Here is a 15,780-nt window from a genome sequence, read left to right as displayed (position 1 = left end):
GATGTTTTCAGTACTTACTTAAAGCTGCAATCTCTACTTCTACATCTACTTCAGCATCTTTGTTGCTGAGTCCTGTCTTGGTCTGCATGATTAAGTTACTGGAATTTTTAATGTGCCTATCTGAAGGTTTAAATTTCTTCAGACAACCATCAAAAGCTATCAAAGATGTTTAGAAATAATGAGCAAGGTGGCTTGCTTGCTGATATTTGAAAGCAGAAATGTCCTGTATGGAGCTAATGCTGTATTTAACTTTTTTTGTTTTGTTTTTGGAGACAGGGCTTCTCTCTGTGTAGCCTTGACTGTCCTGGACTCATTTTGTAAACCAGGCTGGCCTTGAACTAACAGAGATCCGCCTGCCTCTGCCTCTCCAAGTGCTGGGATTATAAGCATGTGCCACCATGCCTGGCTTGGTGTTTAACTTTTAGATGAGGACTTACCAGTTGGCTTTCGAGTTGGATACTAATAGCTATCATTCTTTTTTTTTTTTTTTTTTTTTTTTTTTGGGGGGGGGGGGGGGTTAAATAGAAGCTCCAGAAATTCAAGACATGTTCTGTTTTGCTTCCAGTTTGTTTGCTTGCTTGTCTGCTTCCTCACTTCTTTTCTTCCTTCCCTCCCTTTCTCCCTTTCCAAATTTTTCCTGCTTCTTTCTTTTTTTCTGATTGGGTCTCATTCTGTAGCTGAGTCTGGCCTCAAACTCAGGATTTTCCTGCTCAGATTCAGCCTCCCGAAAGTTAGGATTACAGATAGAAGCCACCATGCATGGCTTAACCTTCATTTTTCTGATGTCTACCATAGGAATAGGCACACAGGGATTCTCAGTTACACTGTTGCTTAGTAAGCTTATAGTTCAGGTATACTGATATAAAAAGACTTCGCTGTACTCTCTTGCTGGAGTGTTGCATTGGTTTGCTACTGCCCATGTAGGTTTGTGTATTTTTGTGCATGTATGGCAGGTATATTTGAATTTTGTGCTAACTTGAACTTAATAAATTTAGTTTTTCAATGTTGAAAGTTAAAAGATGGCTTAGAATTTTGCTTAAATTGATTACTATTAATTAGCTCCTATTCAAAAATAATTTTATTCTAGAAAATATTTAGTGTGTCTCTTGATTTACTTTCCAGGTTGCGGAATATTCGTTACGGTTTCAATACTATCCTCGTGATACTTATCTGGCGCATTTTTATTGCAAGATCACAAATGGCAAGAAACATCTGGTACTTTGTGGTTAGTCTGTGTTACAAATTTCTGTCATACTTCCGAGCATCCAGCACTATGAGATACTGAAGACCAAGAATTTAGCATTAGAACATCTATGCATACGGTGATCTAAATGCACAAAATGTAAAATGTACTTAAGTCATCTCACCTTTTGTTACGACATTAAACCATCTTAAATTGGAGCGTGGAGTAAATTATGGTCCATTTTATGTAACATTTTAATGTTTATGCTCAAAATCTAGTGAACATACTGTGGTATGCCAGCTCAGATCTGCAATAGCCACTCAAACTACGATTTAACATTTTAATCCTTGGAATGCAAAGTGTAGGAAGAGGGCAGAAGTGGGGCTATGGGAACATTGACCAGTATAACTGTGCAGTTCTGGAACATACTAGTTAAAACATGCCTTAACATGCAGTCCTAATATTCAGTGCAATGGGAAGTGTGCAGATAGGAGGCCTAGAAAAATTAGTTAAAGATTTGCTTCAGTATTGATTTCTTTCTTTTCATTTTTTTTTTTTTAAATCAGATGAGAGGTGGGGTTTAGGTTTGCTAAAACCACAGGCATGTATTTTTGCTTCCTGTAAGTTATAGGTGGTATCAAGTACAAAGACCTGTTTTAATTTTTTTATGATTAAATGTATGTTGCATATCATTTTCCTACAAGTAATCAGTTATTCTTATGATCAGAAGGCCAAATATTATCTAAAGACACTAATGAAGCTAAATGAATTAGAAACTCTGTATCAGTACACACTCTGCATTTGAAGCAAAGTAAAAACATACACTAAAACTGTGTTAGTATCAAAACAGGAAAACATTTTCTAGTCCACATTTTGATCAAATGGTGAGATGTGTTTTCATTTTGAAGAGGATTTCTTGAGACTTGATTAGAGGTGGATTGGGGAAGGATTCATCATATGTGTTCTCTCCTCCCTTACAAATTTTCTCACAGGACTTGCCCCACTGAATGTGCATTATTATGAGGGATGTAGTTGCAGCTTTTAACATTAAGAAAATGTCCTCATGTGTTTGCCGACACATACAGATTTTGACCATGAAAGCTGAATTACTTTTAAAAAATGCATAAGTATGTGTATAAAATTAAATAAAGGATTTTTCCATGTAATGTAGCAAACTGTTTAATGAGTTTCAAGTCATCATTTATTTGCATGTTGTTTTAGCTTTAGAAAGAAAGACATGCATTTTAGGAACAAGTAATAGCAAGAAAATTGGTGTGTTTTTATTGACACATTACAGTTTCCTTTAAATTTTACTAGTTTGTTACTATTCTTTTTTAATGGCGTGTTCAGCACAACACCGTTACAATTATGCTGATCAAGTTGTGCTACGTTTAAATCATCAGCAGTGTATGTTGAAAGTGCTTAAGGGAGTCAGTTCACAGTACAAGACATTAAACATAACTTCACATTTTAATGTTTTTGCCAATTGAAATACAGTGTAGAAGAAGTTTATTTTACTATTGTGAAAAAACAAAATGTAAAAGAAACCCACTTTTTCCATACAGGTATATAATCTTGAAAAGGAAAAAAAAAATGCTTCTGTGTTGAAGCCAGACTTTGTGTAGTAGAACTTATAAACATTATTTTAAAAGAAATATGTATGTAAATATCTGTGTATTTTTTGGAATGACACTGAAGTCTGGTCTAGGACCATGCCTGTGTAAGGTGTGAGAGACCATGATAGTGTGAGAAAATGGATGTGATTTAAGGTGGTCCATATAAGATATATTGAGTACTCCATGTCTCCAAATACATTTCCATGATGTAATTAAAACACACTAACCTTTGAATGATTTTTGTACATCAGCCAAATATACCTAGAATCCGGTAAATTGTCTTTAGGTCTCAGAAAAGAATCAGGTACAATGTGGGCAGGCTCATGAAGTGAATCGGACATGTGTCTTCTGTTTTATTGCTCTTGTAATCTAATTTAAAGAAGTGCTAACTAGGGGCATTCTGACTGAGGTTACAAATTAATATTGTGTGTTTAGAATTTTGTTGTCAAAAGAAGGGTAATGAATAAATGATGTTAATCCTGGAATTTACAATTTTGAAATTAGTATGGAGAGTAAAGTGTGACATTGTTGGTCATCTCCAACTAAGGTCATATTTAAAAGAGTTTGGAAATGTATTCTGTTTGTAATTTACTAGACAGTGTTTTTAGTTGTGATTATATTTTCCATACAGATTCTTCAATAGGACAACCTGCAAAATAATCTATTTCATTCAACTCATTTGGCAAAACTGTATTCCAAACCATTTTGGTTTTCTCCCCTTATCTTTCCTTCTCTGAACTCTGGCATACATATTTGTACACTGTAATGTCATTGTAACTGTTTTATTGCCTTGGCAACGCTAATGTATCTTAAAGCTTAGTGCAGATAAGCATGACCAGGGTCATATGTTGTTTGACTTCAGGTTGACATAGAATAAGCATTTCTCTAGTCTGCCAGTTGAAGCTTGGAAGTGGGAGGGAACTCTCCCCTCTTCCCTTTGTGTTTGTCTATAGGAACTAATTGGGAAATTTTTGTTTTGTGTTTTTTGTTTGTTTGTTTAAGTGTAAACTGATAATCTTTTATAAGAAGTAAATAGAAACATTGGGTGCCTTTGTTTGTAAACCAAAAAGTAATAAATGAATCCCTATATTTCTATTATAGCATCTATTGTATTTTTACATTGTGGAAATCATCCATGAGTTAATGTGGCTACAATGACAGGAAGTAGTCCTTGAACCTTTTGTCTTTTTTAGGTGTCCTCATCCATTCTCACATCTTTTTATTTATGTCTGAGTTGTTCACATAGCACTTTAGGGGAAGCATACAGGCAGAACAAACACTTAAATATTTTTATATAGTAGTTAATGAAGGACATTTTCTGTTTTGTTTTTTTAATGTAAACAGAACCAGACCACCAGCATGTTCCTAGGGTGAATGACATTGTGTTAGTTTATAGGTCCTTCACCAGTAATTGATCTGGCTTCATTTGAAGGATTATTCATTTTCATAGAGACTGAGTGAACTGCTTGGGGGAGGCTGAGAGTGTGTCAGGATAGGGTTGGAGTGTAAGTGGCTTTATAAGCATGCCTTTCTAGGCCAACATCCAGCTCTGCCTTGAACCCGTTTGCACTGACTATCTCTGCTTTGAGAAAACATTCTAACTTTGCATGAGAAGCTTAGAGAAAAGGGTATATGCGCCGTAACTTAAAAACATGAGTTTATCAGTCTGTTTAAATATATATGAAATATTTTCTTAATAAAGAAAATTTGAGCAACATTAAGTTTGGTGTGCTCCTTTGCAAGTTGATTAGTCTAAAATGCATTTACTTAGAAAAGCTCTAAGTAGTATATAAGTTTAATACCTTTGTTACTGGCTTGCTCTCTGAGAAAGAAAGCTCTCTTGATTCTGTGTGTGCTTGTGCTGGGCTGAAAATCATGGATTATTTTCCAAATTTGTTAAAATGTATAAATGGTCCTTTGAAATATTCTCAATTTATTTATGATAAATACGCTAATGACTTTGACATAGTAACATAATTTTATATGAATAAGTCTTTTAAAAAAGGAAACATTTCATGTAAACAGACAGATGAGATTATTTTGTTTGAAATAGTCATCCAGGGAGATCATATATTTTATTTTGTCATTGTTTAGTTTAATATTAAATACTTAATTTCCTGCTTTATTTCACATCTTTCTCAGGATCTTATCTCTTCTTTCAACATGGTTCTTAGTTTCATGAGAGCAAATTCAGCCAGCACGTAAGACATTGTGAACATACTAGCTGACACTTAGTGCTTACTGTTTTGTTAGCACAGGTCTAAGCATTTTTGTGTGATGTTCTCTTTTTGCCTTACAGCAAGCCCTCTGTTTGAGGCACTTCTGTTGCCCCTGTTTTAGAAGTGTGGTAACCAAAGTATATGACACATAATACTATTCAGTGGAGAGCTAGAACCTGAACTAGTACTAGCTCTGATGCCCACAGTCTTGTTCAACATAGTCTTGTTCACTATCACTGGCCTTCTGTAGCCACATCTGTGGAATAACCAACATGGTTTGAAAGTAATTTTTAATTACTTACAAACTTTTGTTCCCTAAATAATATGGTATAGCTTTGTTCTTGTTCCTTTAATTAGCTGGGTGTATTTCTCAGGTGATTTTGTTGTATAAACCAATATGTACTTAAACTTAGATGGTTAATCTATTCTATACTAGGGTCATGTAGTATATACTGTTATACTGTTATACATGTCCTGTGCTGAGTGACTATTTAAGTAGTGTTCATATCATATTAGGTATACGTACTCTAGAAGTACTTTCATGTGTACAGACCAGTGTGCACACACTGTACAATTTCTGTAAAGGACTTGTCCATCCAAAGATTTTGGATTTGAAACTAATTCACTGTTAGATAAGTTCCTTGTCAAGTTGTGCTTAATGTTTATTTTTCATTCCTAAAACTCCACACTTGTTTTTTCAGTAATACTGAATACCTATTATGCTTAGGTACTGTTTTATCTCACAAGTGTCTTTATCACCATATGATAAGTTTCAAAGTGGCCCAGTCCTGAATGTGACATGCTGTCTTTCCTTAAGAGCTTTTCGATTTGATAAAAGCAGGTTAATATATACCACAGATAAGGCTAAAATGCAGCTAATAGGAAGAAGTACTTACTGCTTTAAGAAAATCTCATACATGCTTGAGTTATTTGAGTTGTGATTTGAACACACCCAGCAGGAGAAGGGTTATGAAGAGTAGCTTCCAGGCTTTAGGAAGTGTGTCTGCAAAGACAAGCATGTGATGAACCACAAGGAAATCTGTTTTTAAGAAGCCCCCTCCAACTTTATGTAATGCTGATGTTCACTGAAGCTGGAGAGGATTGTTGGTTGAGTGAGTCCTGGTAAGGTACCGTGTTCTAGGTTAGCCCACTGGGATTTCAAGAGAACATCAAGAAAAATCAAGATACTAGGATGTAGACATACATAAATGTCTAAAATGGCCTGAACTGAGTGAGGAGGCCCAAATAAATACTAGATGTTTCTGCCACATAGGGAGATGGGGTAAGCTAGCTTTTGTTGCACCCTTTCATATTTTCTGTTATGCCATTGTTTTGTTTACAAAACAAAATTTCTGTTTTAAGTTACAGATGAGCATAAAGAAAAAAAAACAGCAAGGGTTAAAATGTAGTTTTGCTTCATTAAAAGGCCAGAGTCTATTCATTCTGGAGTGTTAGCTTGAGGAACAATGTCTGGCTCACAGCTTGCTGGGTCTTGTGTTTTAGTTTTTCCTAAGTGTTCCCATACTTAAGGAAGAATACTGCTTGTTGGCTTATTCATAGGCTCATTCTTAGTTGGCTTTCTTATATAGCCCAAGATCACCTGCAGGGAATGGTGCTGCCCGTAGTGGGCTGGGCTCTCCCACAATAAAAAGCAATCAAGATAGTTCCCTACAGATTAATTTGATATAGGCAATTAATTCCTCAACTCTAAGCTTTCCACCTTGTGGTTTGTTTGTTTTTCTGTTGTGACATTTAGCCAAAGAAATTTAGTAGTGTAGATTTAAGGACCCATTTGATTCTTGCTAAGCCTAATAATACCAAGCTGATGGGGAAGGCACACAGCAACTGACAGCGCAATAGAGTAGTCTGCCCTTTCATTAACCTTCCCTCACATGTATCTTCTCCACATTACCAGAATGCATCCCTAGGCCTGTACCAGTGTGCTGTAAAACACTGTTCCTCCTGCTTAGATGTTCATCCAGCGTCACTCCTCAGTTTTCTCTTCCTGTACCCACTTGTAGGATTATTTGAACTTATACCATGTTAGGCGTTGCCTCTTTGATTCTCAGAGACACTCCCTACAAGCACATTGTTTCTATCTGTATTCTTTTTATTTTAACAGACGGTCAGAGTCTAGGTCATCACAGAACAAATACGATGGTTTCATGAAGAAACACCACTACTTGTATCCAGAAATCCTGCTTGGGATTGAGATATGTTAGCAGAGTTTCATAAACACATTCTCACAACCACCCCTTAAGAAAAATGCAGAAGTTTCTTGCATCAGAAAAAAAAAAAAAAAAAAAAGCAATACTCTTTTCTCTATAACAAGCACAAGGGGTAAATGTGGACATGGAAACTTAAAAGCTCCACTGTGGAATACTTTTTAAGCCAGGCATATATGTGGGTATACCTAGCTACATCTCTGAGGGCTGTGAATTGCCTTTCTGCCAGCCCTGGTTCCATTGCTCTGCCCATCCTGCATATTTCTTGTTTAACCCTTTATCTGGTTTGTGTTCCTACCTCTCACTTGACTCCCAGGAGCATCTAGCATCCTTCTCCCAATGCACTAGCCTGATTCCCCTTAGAAGAGATAAGGTCACATAAATGACAGATTTAAGGTTTGGGACAAAACCACAAGATTAGATTGGGTTTGACCATTGCTAACTTCCTGACTTGATTCTACTTGTCAGTCTAAATTCTTTTCCTTTTATCAGGTAACTCAATGTATTAAGAGTTGCTATTAGAGAAAAGGCTTGTCACATATATTGAATTCCTTAAGCTGGTTTCTCTGACCTTACATTCCTCACCATATTGCTAGAGTTCTTGAACAGTTGGGCCATAGAAAGTCCCAACTTAAAATGCCATCCTTCTCTGAATGAGGCAGTCTGCAAACCATTCTTCCCTGCTAATTGCCCAAACCTAAGCTCCATAGCTGACTGGTGACTGAAATAACCATTTCAAACCTGGGTGTTCTCCAGACAATCCCTGGAGTTTCTAGTTAGTGCTATAGAGAAGCCCAAGAGTCAATGTTTTAAACTTTCCTGGTGATTCTGATGATGAGCCAGTTTACCTTTCCCTGTCATAATCCAATCAGCAGGATCACGTGGCAAAAAAGTGCCTGTGCCCAACCCAGGGGATCCTAGAAATGGGACCTGGCATAGTATTTATGACAAGTCTTGTGCCTGGAGAGATGGAACCCCCGAAATCTTTTTGAAGAGTTGCCCTTAACTATATCCCCCAAAGGTGTGTGGGTGGATTGGGGGGAGGGAGGCCTGTCTATTATTTTCCAAATGCCGAAGCAATGTGCAAAATCACCATTGTTAAGCAGTTTCTAGGAAATCCCATTGACTGTTTTTAGTAAAGAGTGTGCAATTGTTTATAAATGAACAAGCTGCATTGTGTCTCTTTTCTTGGTGACTGAGGAAGTTCCTAGTCACTTCTAAAAAAGCAAACAGCAAACAAAAAACCTGTTCTATAAGGACAGAGAAGCCAACAAATGTCTGTACAGAATATAGTAAGTGTTCAGTAACTCTTCCCTCAAAATCACCCAAAATTTCCTGAAAATTTTTGAACCTAATTGATACCTTCTACTGAACATGATTTTTCCATGCCCAGTGTTTTCTTTCACTTTTTTTTTTTTTTACCTTTAAGGAATACACTTTTTGAGTAAAAATATTAAAATTCAATTCTCGTTTCTCCTAGTGTTCATAGCAGTTCCATTGAGCACCCATATCTGTTGGCTTTTCTGCAACCAACAGCCCTTGCCTGGGATAGAGTTCCTTTAAAACAACCCCACCCAAGACAGCATTTCCACTTGCATCACCCAAAGGCAGAGGGATTAGATTAGCCCATTTCAGAACCAGCCGGCCCCATGGATTCTTTTAGCCACACCTTGAGACAGCACACCCCATGCTCCAGTTCCAGTCATTTGCAGCCCACCAATTGTTTGGTGAGCAAGTTGGTCTTCCCTTTCCTAAGGGGCCAAGAGATTTGTAGCTGGTGACCTGGGCTCCATTTGTGTTTCAAGAAGGTTTTGGAGAGTTTCCCTCTTGCTTGTATTTAAAAGACAGAAACCTAAAATGTGAAACTCCCTCCCCCCCAATTGCACAGCTTCTAACAGAACTTCACATGCCATTAGCCTGATTGTCCTTGATGCTGAAGGCATGGTGCAAACTGTGCCCTATAATTAGCAAGAACTTCAAACTCCAGAAGCTAACTCAAGCCAGCCAAAAGGGAAGGGAAGTCACCCCACCCACACAAATAAGAATAGAAAATGTTTCCATTTTAAAGAGGAAGGAAGAGAAGAAGAGAAACAGTTCCAGTTTGAACTACATTCCTTCCTCATGAGCCAGAAATGTTTCATTTACAAGTTGTAGGGTACATACATTTCAAAGCTCTTAGATCATGGTCTTGCCCTGCATTTGGGTCTGGCTAGTCCTCTCCACACAGCGCTTTTGCTTAAAAAATGGACTGTTTTCCATAGTAAGTTACCAGTTTTTAAAATATTTACTATTTTATGTGTATGTTTTTCCTGCATGTATGTGTGTCTGTGCACCACAGTGCATACCTGGTACCTTGGGGAGGCCAGAAGAGGGCATTGGTTCCCCTGAATCTGGAGTTAAATTGGTTGTGAGCTGCCACGTAGATGCTGGGGATTAAATCCAGGTCCTCTGAAAGAGCAGCCGGTGCAACTAACTGCTGAGCCATCACTCTAACTCTACCAGTTGTGTTTTTTTCTTTTTAAAATATTTTTTAAATTTTTATTTATTGTTTTATTAATTACATTTTATTCACTTTGTATCCCACCTGTAGCCCCCTCCCTCATCACCTCTCAACCCCACCCTCCCTCTTCTCCCATGCTCCTCCCCCAGTCCACTGATAGGGGAGGTCCTCTTCCCCTTCCATCTGATCCTAGTCTATCAGGTCTCATCAGGATTGGCTGCCTTGTCTTCCTCTGTGGCCTGGTAAGGCTGCACCCCCCTCAGGGGGAGATGATCAAAGAGCAGGCCAATCAGTTCATGTCAGAGACAGTCCCTGTTCCCATTACTAGAGAACCCACTTGGACAATGAGCTGCCGTGGGCTACATCTGTGCAGGGGTTCTAGGTTATCTGCATGAATGGTCCTTGGTTGGAGTATCAGACTCAGAAAAAAACCCTGTGCCCAGATTTTTTTTTTTCTCTCTCCTTGTGGAGCGCCTGTCCCCTCCAGGTCTTTCTATCTCCCTTCTTTCATAAGATTCCCTGCACTCTCCCCAGAGTTTGGCTACCAGTTGTTTTTAAGGCTTGAATTACTTTTCCATTATAGCTTAGGACAATAGTTAATAAAAATCAATCTAATCTTTTCTTCTCTCTGTTTTTCTCGCTGGATGTGCGTACACATGTAGGGGCCAGAGGAAACTGTCAGCTGTTACAAGTGAGGTTTGGTTGGTTTTCTCTCACTTGCCTGGAACTGGCCATGTAAATTAGACTCACTGAGCCCCAGGGATCTTCTGTTTCTGCCTCACAGATCAAACTCAAGGTTTTCAAAGAAAGCACTTTACTGACTAGCCTTTTTCCTCCACAGCCCTTAATTATTTTTTCTTGGCCAGAACCTTATCATTCAGTATTTTCTAACTGGGATTCTGTACCCATCTCCCTTTCTTCCTTTTGTCTCTGCACTATCCTCGTTCACATTGCGCTTGCCACAGCAAACTGACCTTTGTGAGACCCATTCGGACTTTTTGCCTTTAGCTTCCAGTTGGGTTGAGCTAGTGAGAGCCATCTGCTAGAGTAGAGGACCAGAGGAGAGTATTTTCTGGGCTCTGGCTTGACAGTGGTTACCTGGCTGACTGCAGAATGCCAGGGCTGCTGCATCTCTCTGCCCACCACTTTGTGCAGTGTGTTTCTTGTGTTCCAGTCACAAGCTCCAGTCCTTGTCCTGTGGCTCTCTCACTTGACAGTCAACAGTGCTCCGCTATTCCTTGTTGGTGGTTATAAAATAGTTCACACTTTTGTAGTCAGTCCCTTTCGTTCCCTGCATACTGGCCTGAGTCCTCATATATATGTTGGTGTGGTGCTGGGAGTCAGGCCCTCAGATGTGGGATAAAGCCTACTGTCCTCAAAAGGATGTCACTGTCTCTTTTCAGTTTGCTGTTCCTTGTTAGCAGCCAGCATTGGGCCCCAGGGGTACATGCAAGCTCTTCTGTTGTCTCATACCAGACAGAGGTTTTAGGAGTATATTGGTCAGACACCATCATGCAGAAGGTGAATTATTGGCTGATAGACTCTTTGCTCTCTTCCTATCATATCTGAAAGTCCTAGGCTTTTCATCTTTAAAAAAGTCCTTCATCCATTCTGTAGGAGTAGTTCAGCTCTAGAAGAGACTGCTCAAACTACTCAAAGTGGGTGTTGTCTCATACCTCCAAATGCCTCGTCCACCCCACCCCCCCGCCAATTCTGTTGTGTCTCATCCATAAAGACCATCCATGCGAGCTAGAAATGGATATCGTCCTTGAATGATCCATCTTCTAATGCTAAATATTGCAGCTATGACCACATGCCCACTGTCTTCACGTAACAGGGAATAGGTTAGCATCCATCTTCACCACTATGATTCTGTGATAGAGAAGGCTTGTACATCTTTTTGTGTGTGTGTTTTGTGTTTTGGCTTTTTGAGAGTGGGTTTCTCTGTGTACCTTTGGCTGTCCTGGAACTCTTTTTGTAGACCAAGCCAGCCTTGAATTTAAAGAGATCCATATGCCTCTGCCTTCTGAATGCTGAAATCAGAGGTGTGCGTCACCATGTCTGGCTTGGCTTGTACTTCTTAAACCCAGATTATAATGTCTTTCTGACTGGTCTTTGTGCCTGTAGTCTGATTCCTCCACAATATACTTTATCTAGCGGCCAGAATAAGTTTTCTGAATCACAAATCTGAGTATTTTAGCTCCTATGTTTAAGCCTCCCAAGCAACCCTTGTTTCCTGCACATTTCCCCTAAGACCAACCCACAACAATTTCTAAATTGATTGTGATAGGAACAAAGGCCTTCATCCCACATCCACTTCTTTTGCCTCAAGCTCTTTTTGTCCTGTTAGAGCTGTACTTGGACATGGTGTCTTCATGCTTGAGACTTCTGACTTCACCTGTCATGCAGGTTTGAGTGTAGATTTTAAGTCCTTAGCAGGAACACTCCTAACTACAAATATAGGAAAGCCAAGGTTACAGATCACTTTTCTTCTGTAAGAAGCCTGGACATAGACAGTTTCAGACACTGATTCATTGTTGTCATACAGGATATTCATAATGATAATTTAAAAACTAAGTTTTTAGGTTTTAGTTACTCTTCATATATGTTTTGTCTTATTTTTCAACTTAAACTGTGTGTGAGAGAGGGGGGAAGAAGGAGGAGGAAAGGAAAGAATTCATGTGCGAAATGCAGGCACTTGTGTGCTATGACACACGGATAGCAATGAGAGGAAAACCTTGAGTGTTAGTCCTTGTCTTCTGGCCTGTTTGAGACAGGGTCTCCTGTTTTGTTCACTGTACACACCAGGTTTCAGAAAGGCTTGCCTCCTGCTCCTGAACCTGGAGGAGGCTGGATTAAAGAGTTGACTAGGAACCTCTTTATGGCCAAGATACCAAAACATCATGAGTAAGAAAGATGAAGGCTACTGCCTGTTGAGTTGACCAACTGTGCCTTCAGTAGAGGGCTTTGGCCACAGAGGGGAACAGAGACTGATCCTCACAGTGATAGATGCTCTGGATATTCCTCTGTCTACCCCTACTCTTTTCTAGGCTTCTACTGTGGTAGGAGCTTATGGCAAACCTGTAACCCTTTACAGTCTGCTCTTTGACCTGGAAATACTTTTTTTCTGCGTGCTGTAGAGAATCAGCTCCCATGTTTGTGACAGAAAATGGGGTAGAGTTGGCATGCTGTCAGGAAAGATGGCCTTGGTCAGTTTGAGGCCCACACCAGTTTTGGATATGTCTGACACTTTTGGAAGTCCCAGTGTTAGCAAAATATGTGACTCTTCCATCAGACCACTGACAACTACTGCATTAGTGGCATGGAAAGAACAGCTGAAGGTCTCAGAAAACCCCTGTCCCTCTGAGAAAAGAGGGTTTGTGTGAACTCAGGCCACTGTTTCTGCTGGGGTAAATTCTCTCACTAAGAGGAAGGGAGCCAAACCAAAACAGTTCTGGATGGTCCTATGGGATTACCTAGCAAACTGCCCTATGGTGGTTGTTTGTGCCTATTCCACTTTCCAGGACTTGATTTTGACATAGGGTCCTCTGACTGGCCTGGAATTCATCATGTAGTCCAAACTGGCCTAGAACATACATGATCTTAGTGTCTTGTCTGCTGGAGTGTTGAATTACAGGTGAGTGCTACTGTTGTGGTTTGAGTAGATATGGCCCCATAGGTTCATGTGTTTGAATACTTGGCTCATAGGGAATGGCACTCTTAGGAGGTGTGGCCTTATTGGAGTAAGTGTGGCCTTGTTGGAGGAAATGTGTCATTGTGGGGCAGGCTTTGAGGTCTTCTCTGCTCAAGCTATGCCCAGTGTAACACACAGTCTCCTGCTGCCTGTGGATCAAGATGTAGAACTCTTAACTCCTTTTCCAGCACCATGTCTGCCTGCTTGAACTCTGCCATGTTTCCTGCCATGAGGATAGTGGACTAAACCTCTGAAACTGTAAGCTAGCCCCAATGAAACTACCAAATTGTTATCCAAAGTAGTTGTACAAATTTTCACTCCCACCAGCTATGGAGAAGTGTTCCCCTTGCTCCATATCCTCACCAGCATGAGCTGTCTCAAGTTTTTTGACCATGTAGCCATTCTTAAGGTGGACTCTGAGAGTTATTTTGATTCACGTTTTCCTGATGGCTAAGGATGTTGAACATTTCCTTAAGTGTTGCTAAGCCAGTGGAGATTTTTTCTGTCAAGAATTCTCTGTTTAGACCTGTATTCCATTTTTAAATTGGATTATTAGATTTGTATAGTTTGTTGAGTTCTTTATATATTTTGGATATCAGCCTTCTGTCAGGTGTGGGATTGGTGAATACTTTTTCCCATTCTGTAGGCTGCCATTTTCTTTTGATGGTGTCCTTTGCCTTGCAGAAGCTTTTCAGTTTCATGAGGTCCCATTTATTGATTGTTGATCTTGGTATCTTTATGACTACTGTTCTGTTGAGGAAATAGTCTCTTGTACCAAGGCTATTCCCTGCTTACTTTTCTGTCAGGTTCAGTGTATCTGGTTTTATGTTGAGGTCTTTGATCCATTTGGAGTTGAAGTTTGTGTAGGTTGATAGATATGGATCTGTTTGCATTCTTCCGCATGCAGACATCAATTAGACCTAGCACCATTTGTTGAAGATTCTTTTTCCCTATATTATAATTTTTGGATTTCTGGTCAAAAATCAAGTGCCTATAGGTATATGAATTTACTGCTGAATCTTCAATTCAATTCTGTTGATCAACCTGTCCGTTTTTATGCCAATACCATGTTTGTTTGTTTGTTTTTCTCTGTAGTAGAACTTGAAATCAGGGATGGTGATTTCTCCAGAAGATATGTTATTGTACTGGATTGTTTTAGCTATCCTGGGTTTTTTGTTTGTTTGTTTGTTTTTTTCATATGAATTTGAGAATTGTTCTTTCAAAGTCTATAAAGAATTGTGTTGGACTTTTGATGGGAATTCTATTGAATCTGAAGGTTGCTTTTGGTAAGATGGCCATTTTTACTATGTTAATCCTAGTAATTCAAGAGCATGGGAGATCTTTCAGTATTCTGATATCATCTTCAATTTCTTTCTTTGAAGAGTTGAAGTTCTTGTCATACAGATTTTTTACTTGTTTGGTTAGAGTTACACCAAGGTATTTTGTATTAGTTGTGGCTACTGTGATTTTTCTTTTCTAGTTCCATCCATTTGCCTGAAATTTTTATGATGTCATTATTTTTCAAAGCTGAATAATATTTCACTGTGTAAATATATTACTCAGCCTGTTTATAGGAGGGCTACTGATTTTTGAGTTAATTTTGTATCTTGCTTTATCAGCTCTAGGAGTTCTTTGATAGAAAATTTTTTGGACACACACACACACACACACACACACACACACACACATATATATATACTGTCATTTCATCTCCGAGTAATGATACTTTGAGTTCTTCCTTTTCAACTTGTATCTCCTTGATATCCTTTAGTTGTCTTGCTCTAACTTAAAATTTGAAGTACTAAATTGAATAGAGAGAAAGTAGACAGTCTTGTCTTATCCCTGATTTTGGGGAATTGTTTTAGGTTTCTCTCCATTTAATTTGATGCTGTCTATTGGCTTGCTGTATTTTTAGGTTTGTTCCTTGTATCCCCGATGCCTCTAAGAGGCATCATGAAGGGGTGTTAGATTTTGTCAAAGGCCTTTTCAATTAGGCACCAACATTAACACTCCCCCAAGTCTTAAAGCAATGTACTATTTGACTACAGAAAACTAGAAACCACCTTCGTCCCTGACCTCCACAGCTCCTCTCTCACCATGTGTTTATATTCGAGCCATGCTGAGCTGATGCACCTGTGTTCATGCTGTTCCTTCAGGCTGGAATGTGCTCCCTGTGTCTCTCCTTAACAATGGACAGGCAAGACCAAAGTGACAAGTAGAATAAGGACCAGGTGTGGGTTAAAAATTATGGGTTGGTTCATAATCATGGTTATGTATTCCTTGGTAACTTAAGTATTTGAGGGACACAGTGCAGGGAATTAAAAAGCTCCATCTGAGGGACTT

At 39.0% G+C, this 15,780-nt stretch overlaps 1 protein-coding gene across 3 annotated transcripts in view; it reads left to right on the top strand.

The window, feature by feature from the left end:
* Positions 1 to 3,894, top strand: part of Far1 (fatty acyl-CoA reductase 1) — a 60,356-nt gene extending 56,462 nt beyond the window's left edge. For all 3 annotated transcript variants that reach the window (XM_055627562.1, XM_055627561.1, XM_055627563.1), the window contains one exon: positions 1,123 to 3,894. In XM_055627562.1, the coding sequence (XP_055483537.1) occupies positions 1,123 to 1,285 (163 nt within the window). In that variant the 3' untranslated portion in view covers positions 1,286 to 3,894. The remainder of the gene's footprint in view (positions 1 to 1,122) is intronic.
* Positions 3,895 to 15,780: the final 11,886 nt, after the last annotated feature.

The sequence above is a fragment of the Psammomys obesus genome, unplaced genomic scaffold, assembly GCF_907164565.1.
Source record: "Psammomys obesus unplaced genomic scaffold, mPsaObe1.curated_primary_1811, whole genome shotgun sequence".
Classification (NCBI taxonomy): Eukaryota; Metazoa; Chordata; class Mammalia; order Rodentia; family Muridae; genus Psammomys; species Psammomys obesus.
The sequence above is the reverse complement of the archived record's forward strand: the minus strand, read 5'-3'. Positions and strand labels throughout refer to the sequence as shown.